The 8739-nt window shown below is 36.7% G+C and overlaps 1 protein-coding gene across 1 annotated transcript in view; it reads right to left on the bottom strand.

Moving 5' to 3' along the window:
* Positions 1–5622: 5622 nt before the first annotated feature.
* Positions 5623–8739, bottom strand: part of DEPDC1B (DEP domain containing 1B) — a 92634-nt gene continuing 89517 nt past the window's right edge. The window contains exon 11 of the mRNA XM_010853469.1: positions 5623–6609. Within this exon, the coding sequence (XP_010851771.1) occupies positions 6448–6609 (162 nt within the window). The 3' untranslated portion in view covers positions 5623–6447. The remainder of the gene's footprint in view (positions 6610–8739) is intronic.

The raw sequence follows: 8739 nt of genomic DNA, 5'->3' as shown, positions 1-8739 counted from the left end.
GTCTTCATAGAACCGTTCAACTTCAGCTTCTTCAGTGTTCCTGATTGGGGCATAGACTTGGATTACTGTGATATTGAATGGTTTGCCTTGGAAACGAACAGAGATCATTCTGTCGTTTTTGAGATTGCATCCAAGTACTGCATTTCGGACTCTTTTGTTGACCATGATGGCTACTCCATTTCTTCTGAGGGATTCCTGCCGCGATTGATGGGGTCGCAAAGAGTCGGACACGACTGAGCGACTGATCTGATCTTATCTTGTACATTAACGGTTCACAAATACCAGCTCTTTTTAAGTTACATTTTCTATAAGGAAGTACAGAAACTCTCTTCTAGAGGTGGGAAGCAGAATCAAGCTCCTGGACACCACAAATGCTAAGTCATGACCCTTATGTCTGTTACATTTGCTAGACCCCAGATATGACTTCCCTGAAGGAAGATGCAGGAACACGAAGTGCTGGGAGGAATTAGAATGATGAATGATTGAATTCATCACTAAGCTCATACACGTGGTATATTCAACCTGAAAAAAATTGCTGTGGTACTCTCAGATTTTCTATACAGAACACTCATTTGATAAATTCCTTACCACAGTCTCTCAGAGCAATGATAATATCTTGAATATTTTTTACTGATTATACCTAAAGATAAAAGCAATTATACATAAATATTAAAAATACCTTAAAAACCATATCTGTAAGTAAACACATAATTGCATCCGTACAGCTTCAAAGAAACAGCTTGTTTTCATCATTGTTGAAGTATTTTTTGTGGGAATTTGTGGAAAATACAATGGAAAACCATCAGCAGATATCTGTTCGAAGTGACCAGAAGAAACTGCAAGTAAATTTGGCAAAATGCTAGGTAAGACAGTGAAAACCCAAGTTCAATCCCTGGGTTGGGAAGATCCCCTGGAGAAGGAAATGGCAACCCACTCCAGTATTCTTGCCTGGAGAATCTCATGGACAGAGGAGCCTGGTGGGCTACGGTCCATGGGGTCACAAAGAGTCGGACACGACTGAGTGACTTCACTTGACTTGAAGATAGTGAAAACACTGCAAATCAAAAGGAAATTTGAGATATTAATTAGATAGGAAGACAGAAAGTTAGGCTGAAAAATAACATGTGAGCTTATACATAAGATCTTAAAAATGCTCATAAAAATATAAAGCACATTGTCTCCTTGGGAGATAATAAGACACCTTAGTAAGGAGCCTGGGCTGTGCAGTCAGACAGCCTTGGTTGTGACTGCTTATTATGTTACTTACAAGATGGGTAGTCTTGGGGAAGTTACCCAGTCTTACTGAGTCTGTTTCCTGACCTATAAAATGAATGTAAATTTCATATAGGTATTTAATAGCAAACTAGACACACCTAAAGGGAAAAGTGTTGAAATGGAAGAAAGACTGAAGAAATTACCCAGAATGCAGCACAGAAAGACAAAATTATGGAAGCTGGAGAAAGATAGAGGATAGAAAAGATCTAAAATATGTTTAAAAGAGATTCAAAACCAGAGTTGAGATTGTGACAAAGGCAGTGTTTAAAGTGACAGAAGATTTCAATCTTCTTAAAAGGTCCTATAAATCTCAAGTAGAATAGTTACTTAAAAACCTCATCATGTATGTTAGATATAGCATCAAAAAATGCAGATCACCAAAGACAATGAGAAAATCTGAAAAAAAGCAGTTTGCACAGAAAAGATACATTACCTACAGAGGAACGACAGCGTGGCAGTTTACTTCTCACCATAACACAAGCCGGCTAACAAAGAAACGATAACTGTAATATATTGTCACCCTGCTGATTTAACTTATATTCAGAGTACATCATGAGAAATGCTGGGCTGGAAGAAGCACAAGCTGGAATCAAGATTGCCGGGAGAAATATCAATAACCTCAGATATGCAGATGACACCACCCTTATGGCAGAAAGTGAAGAGGAACTAAAAAGCCTCTTGATGAAGGTGAAAGAGGAGAGTGAAAAGTTGGCTTAAAGCTCAATATTCAGAAAAAGAAGATAATGGCATCTGGTTCCATCACTTCATGGGAAATAGATGGAGAAAAAGTGGAAACAGTGTCAGACTTAATTTTTGGGGGCTCCAAAATCACTGCAGATGGTGACTGCAGCCATGAAATTAAAAGACGCTTACTCCCTGGAAGGAAACCTATGACCAACCTAGATAGCATATTGAAAAGCAGAGACGTTACTTTGCCAACAAAGGTCCGTCTAGTCAAGGCGATGGTTTTTCCAGTGGTCATGTATGGATGTGAGAGTTGGACTGTGAAGAAGGCTGAGCGTTGAAGAATTGATGCTTTTGAACTGTGGTGTTGGAGAAGATTCTTGAGAGTCCCTTGGACTGCAAGGAGATCCAACCAGTCCATCCTAAAGGAGATCAGTCCTGGGTGTTCACTGGAAGGACTGATGCTAAAGCTGAAACTCCAATACTTTGGCCACCTCATGCTAAGAGTTGACTCATTGGAAAAGACTCTGATGCTGGGATGGGTTGAGGGCAGGAGGAGAAGGGGACGACAGAGGATGAGATGGCTGGATGGCATCACTGACTCAATGGACATGAGTCTGAGTGAACTCCGGGAGTTGGTGATGGACAGGCAGGCCTGGTGTACTGTGATTCATGGGGTCGCAAAGAGTCGGACACGACTGAGTGACTGAACTGAACTGAAGTGCATATCCTGAAACAAAATAACTATCAACCTGGAATTCTACATGCAGCAGAAATAAAAAATGAGGGCATCCCTTAGAGCAAGTATACACTTTAAAATGGTTAAAATGGCTGATTTTATCTTACCTATATTTTACCACAACTTTAAAAAATGTTAAATGTCAAATACCAAAAACCATTTAATTATGGTGCTAACCACTAAAGGGGTTAATTGTATGGTATGTGAATTGTATCACAACAAAGCTGTTTTATAAAAGAATAATAGCAGAGTAAAACATTTTCAGAGAAACAAAACCAACAACTTACTAAACATAAATTCTAAAGAATGTACTTTCAGAAGAAAAAAAGTGGTAAAATATGTAAGTAAGCCTAATAAAGACTATATGTAATAAAGTATTATGATCTTTAAACACAATAAAATTAAAATATATTACAACAATAATATCTAATTTGGGAGAGTGTTTTTAGTGCTTTCAAGTTCCTGAAGAGTCTGAGGAGGGTTAAAAGGTAATGACTAACTTTAAACTTTGATAAATTAGTATGCAAGATGTAGTTTCTAGGGGATCCAATAAGATTAGAAGTGAGATGCTTACGTTCCAAGTTAATAGAAGAAAACATGAGATTACTTTTTAACTTCAAACAAAGGCACGACAGTAGAGACAAAGTGTTACAAAATATCAATACAGTTTTATACCAAAACATAAAGTAATTATATGAAGTATAATTTGTCTAAATCTTACAATTAAAAATAAAGACTATCAAGTTGGCTTCTTATTTAAAAACATATTCCAATTATATGTTGTGTATAAGGAAAATAACTAAATTGTAAGAATGCAGAAACAGAGCAAACAAATGCATCACTAGAGACAGTGACATTTCACAACGGTTTTTTTAAAAAAGTGAAAGAGGGAAGGATGCAGGGAGGTAGGAAAGAAAGAAGTACAAAGTGTATTGTATCTGTTGCTTCATAACAAATCACCCTAGGATTAAATGGCTCATAACAGCAAACATTATCTCATATTTTCTGTGGTTCCAGATCCAAGCATAGCTTAGCCCAGTCTCTCACAGGCTACAATCAAGGTGTCAGTGAAGGCTGTCTTCATCACAAGGCTCAACCAACAGAGAATTCGCTTCCATCACCCACATGGCTGCTGGCAGGCATCAGAAGATCCACTTCCAAGATCACTCACACACCTGTTGGCAGGCCTCCTATCCTCACAGCTATTCCGTAGAGACATCAGTTCCTTGCCTGAGGGGCCTTTCCATAGGACAGTTCATGAGAGAACAGTTGGCTTCCCTCAGAGCAAGCCAGGGAGAGAATAAAAGAGAGGGCAAGCAAGATGGAAGCCAGGCTCTCTGTAATCTAATCTCAAAGATGATAGCCCAATCCCATTTGCCATATTCTATTTGTTAAAAGCTTCATGAGATCCAAAGCACAATCAAGGAGAGATTACACGAGAGCATAAACACTAAGACGCAGGGATCACTGGGGACATTTCAGATGCTGTCAAGTACAGAAATGAAAAAGAAAAGTGGCACCATTGCTTATTAAGTGGGAAATGCAGAAAGTCCAGAAGAATCGCACTAGACATTCAGAGCTAATAGGAAAGTGTAGTAAGGCTGCTGACAACAAACATCTGTACACAAAGATTAGTTTATATTTACAATATATAAGCCACAAAAAGAAAATGGAAATTTTAAAATAATCCCATTTACAATAGGATCGAGCATTAAGGTATTTTTAAGGTAAATAATAACTGTTGATGCTAGGGAATTTTGATACAAACTTTTTTTTTAAAGTATCAAATATCTGCCAAGAAATCTAATTTAAAAATTGCAAACCTTTACAGAGATATTTAAATTTCTCACTTATTCTAAAATGGAGGGATAAACCAAGTTCATGGACTAGAAAACTTAATACTGCAAAGATAGCAATTCTCTCCAAGTAGATTTATACGTTCAATATGATTAAAATCTCAACCCTGTGTGTGCATGTGTGTGTAGCTTGCTAAGCTATTAAAATCTGAACAAAGGTGAAAGAAGTCCAAAAACCATGAACTGATGAAAAAGCTGTATTAATAATGCAATGTAAAACCACAATGAGATACCATTACACATCTACCACACCGACAATTCACACTCTGACCACAGCAAGTTTTGGTGAGGATGGTACACTGCTGATGATTAACTGGGGCACAACAACTTTGAAAAACTGGTTTTATCCACTCCTCAATTTCACATGTAGGTATGGTTATGTTTTATGATCTCTCCATAAGTATGTTATACGTAACAACAAAAACAGTAATTTTAAGGGGAAAAAATAAAGAAAACAGAAAACAGTAACATATATTTCCAAAGATAAGCAATAGAAGAGGAGACATTGAAGTCAATTCTACCTTGGGAAGCAAAAAGTCCTTACTCTTTAAACACAATTCCAAGGTTGAAGAATAAATGCTGAAACACTAACAATTTCCCAGTACTTTCCTTATTGGCAAAATAAGGAGTACTCAAACCAAAAGGAGCACTTCTTTTCATCTCTGAGGGGACAATATCAGAGTCAACTGCAAGAGGCATTTTGCTACAAAAGAACAGGGGCAGATCTCAAGTGCAAGGAAAAATTAGTCCAAACAGCAGAGCAAGCCAACTACTGAGTGTTGCTCTTTTAGCTTTTTGGGTAATCACTCTTTAGAAAAAGCCTTCAGATGCTCTATAATTTAAGTGTACCACTATTTGCAAGAGGGCAAAGCAAAGCAAAAGAAATAGACAAATCATCTCCTATTGTAAGTCTAGTACAAAAGCCCAAACTCACTTCTTACTTTATCATAGAAATAAATGATTGATATGAAAACACTGGCTAAGGCAATGATACTTAGCATTTGAAGATGCTCACTGACTGACCTAAATAAATGTCAAAAAAGAAACGCCAAGTACAGTATTAAAAAGAATGGCTTTTATTTACATTCCATTTACTTTAAAATGTTAAGGACGTTGGGGAAAATATACTTATAAAGGAAGTAGTCTCATTTTACTTAACCCATTTGTTTTTCATGAAACAACAAAGATTTGACTTAGAATCACAGGGCTAATGAGACTGAAAGAATTTATCCAGTTTAATTTTCCATCTTTAGCCAAGACTGAAATTATACCACTGTAGGCACAAGAAAATCTACTTCACATACAAATAAACACCAACTAATATGTACATCACAGAAGAACCAGCTTTCATAAAATCTGTCACAACATCCAACAAATCTGCAATAAAAGACACAGCTACTGTAATAAAGAACATGAAGAATCTTGGTGCAACAGTGAAAAACAATTTATATACCAGAAACCACAACTGGCTATTAGGTCAATAGCATCACAGTAACAGTACCCAGTGTCTTTCTCATTCAAGTATATACGAGACTCTTCAGTCATGATCATCACAGACATCAGTAACTAGGATGTACACACAAATATTTTACAAACACAATAGAAAACAACAAATAAAAAAATGAAGATACCTTAAATTTTTAACAATTACAAACATGTTAACATTACCACTACATATAGTTGTCTCATTATTTTTAATAGATTGGTACCCTTTAAAAATAGCACTGAGTTTTATAAAAATACTGATAAGGGCTCAATGTTTCTTGGAGTCAGGAAATTTTTGTATTTATAATTCAGTAGTCTGTGGTTTATGTGCCTCGTTCTTCCACCACCAGAATCCTATAGCCAATCATTTACTCAAAACAACAGCAACAACAGGTCTCTATCCAAGTATTACATCCGAAAACTTCTAGTTCTTTGAAATGGTTGGAAGGGGTTTTTTAGTGCCCACATCAGCAGCTGTGGTTTTGCTTTAGGTTTTTCAGGAAACAGAAGAGCTTCACTTTCTGGTGTAGGAAATCGTTCTTGATAGACTTCAGGATATGATTTTTGAAACTAAAAAACAAAAAAGATCCAAGAAGAGTCAAAAAGAAAAAAAAAGATAAAAATCAATAAAATTGGGCACTGTAATTTTAAAATAACTTTAATAATTTTAAAATAAGTTTCTGATCTAATACTTTCCTATTTTTGTTTGGTTTTAATATTTACTGCTTTCCATCAGAAGAGAGAATAAGAAGAAAACAGATCACAAGTTCTCATCAACACAAATCCATCTCTTTTTGTTAAATAAATCACTGAATTCCACTTTCTATAGATCTGATTCATCTTTAATTTGATCTAATGGTCAAATAAATGTCTCACTTAGTCATACCTCTTAAAATTTCTCCCCTGCTAACTATAAATAGACCTCCCTTCTAAAACAGTCACAAGTAACTCTGACTGATGCTCTACATGGTTAAAGAAAATGATAAAAAAGAAATTTCCCTATCTCCCTGCTTCTCCAACTCAGCCCCACCAGCTTCTGCCCAAATGGAAGAAAAAGCATACTGGTATACACTATTTTACAAAAATTTTATGAATAAGGAGTATGTATTTCCTTTGATCCTCACCCCTGAACTCTTCTCCAAAACTGCTCTGAGAAAAATACAATGGGAGTCTAGAAACCTCATGCCCTATGTGTGTATACATACATGCCCTATGTATACATATGTATACATACATGCCCTATGTAACTCTCATGCCCTATGTATACATATGTGTACGTATATGGTGTGATCAGAAATTAAGCTATGCAGGATTCAGTCTCTAAAAATAAATACCATTGACTTGCTCTTGAATCAATACTTTAAAAATGATGAAGATAGATTCTGAACTAACACAACACTATAAATCAGCTACACTTCAATTTTTTTAAAAAGATCAAGTTAAAGGTATTCTCAGTTGAAAACTAGTCAAACTGTTGAAAACCTTGTTCTTTAATAGGAACTAAACTTTTAATGATGCCAGAGGAAAGAAACCAATTTGATACTGGCTTATCTAAAACAGAAGACTTTTAAAATTCTGGACATTTTACACTTGTGAACTCAGTCTGATTTGCCTTAAAAAAAAAAAAAAAAGAAAGAAAGAAAGAAAGAAACTGTCCCCATTTATAGCTTCTCTGAATTCAAAGCAACTGCTCCACTAATTCACATCATCAGTTCAGTTCAGTTCAGTCGCTCAGTCGTGTCCAAAGCTTTCTGACCCCAGGACTACACCCTGTCCATCACAACTCCCGGAGTTTACTCAAACTCATGCCCTTTGAGTCGGTGATGCCATCCAACCATCTCATCCTGTGTCATCCCCTTCTCCACCTGCCTTTAATCTTTCCCAGCATCAGGGTCTTTTCAAACAGTCAGCTCTTTGCATAAGGTGGCCAAAGTATTGCAGTTTCAGCTTCAACATCAGTTCTTCCAATAAATATTCAGGACTGATTTCCTTTAGGATGGACTGGTTTGATCTCCTTGCAGTCCAAGGGACTCTCAAGAGTCTTCTCCAACACCACAGTTCAAAAGCATCAATTCTTTGATGCTCAGCTTTCTTTATAGTCCAACTCTCACATCCATATGTGACTACTGGAAAAACCATAGCCTTGACTAAACGGACCTTTGTTGGCAAACTAATGTCTCTGTTTTTCAATATGCTATCTAGGTTGGTCATAACTTTCCTTCCAAGGAGTAAGCATCTTTTAATTTCATGGCTGCAGTCACCATCTGCAGTGATTTTATAGCCCCCCAAAATAAAGTCTCCCACTGTTTCCCCATCTATCTGCTATGAAGTGATGGGACCAGATGCCATGATCTTAGCTTTCTGAATGTTGAGTTTTAAGTCAACTTTTTCATTCTCCTCTTTCACTTTCATCAAAAGGCTCTTTACTTCTTCACTTTCTGCCATAAGGATGGTGTCATCTGCATATCTGAGGTTATTGATATTTCTCCCGGCAATCTTGATTCCAGCTTGTGCTTCTTCCAGCCCAGCATTTCTCATGATGTATTCTGCATAGAAGTTAAATAGACAGGGTGACAATATACAGCCTTGACGTACTCCTTTTCCTATTTGGAACCAGTCTGTTGTTCCATGTCCAGTTCTACCTGTTGCTTCCTGACCTGCATATAGGTTTCTCAAGAGGCAGATCAGGTGGTCTGGTAT

The sequence above is a fragment of the Bison bison genome, unplaced genomic scaffold (genome assembly GCF_000754665.1).
Source record: "Bison bison bison isolate TAMUID 2011002044 unplaced genomic scaffold, Bison_UMD1.0 scf7180017864328, whole genome shotgun sequence".
Lineage (NCBI taxonomy): Eukaryota > Metazoa > Chordata > Mammalia > Artiodactyla > Bovidae > Bison > Bison bison.
This window is presented reverse-complemented; position numbering and strand designations above follow the sequence as displayed.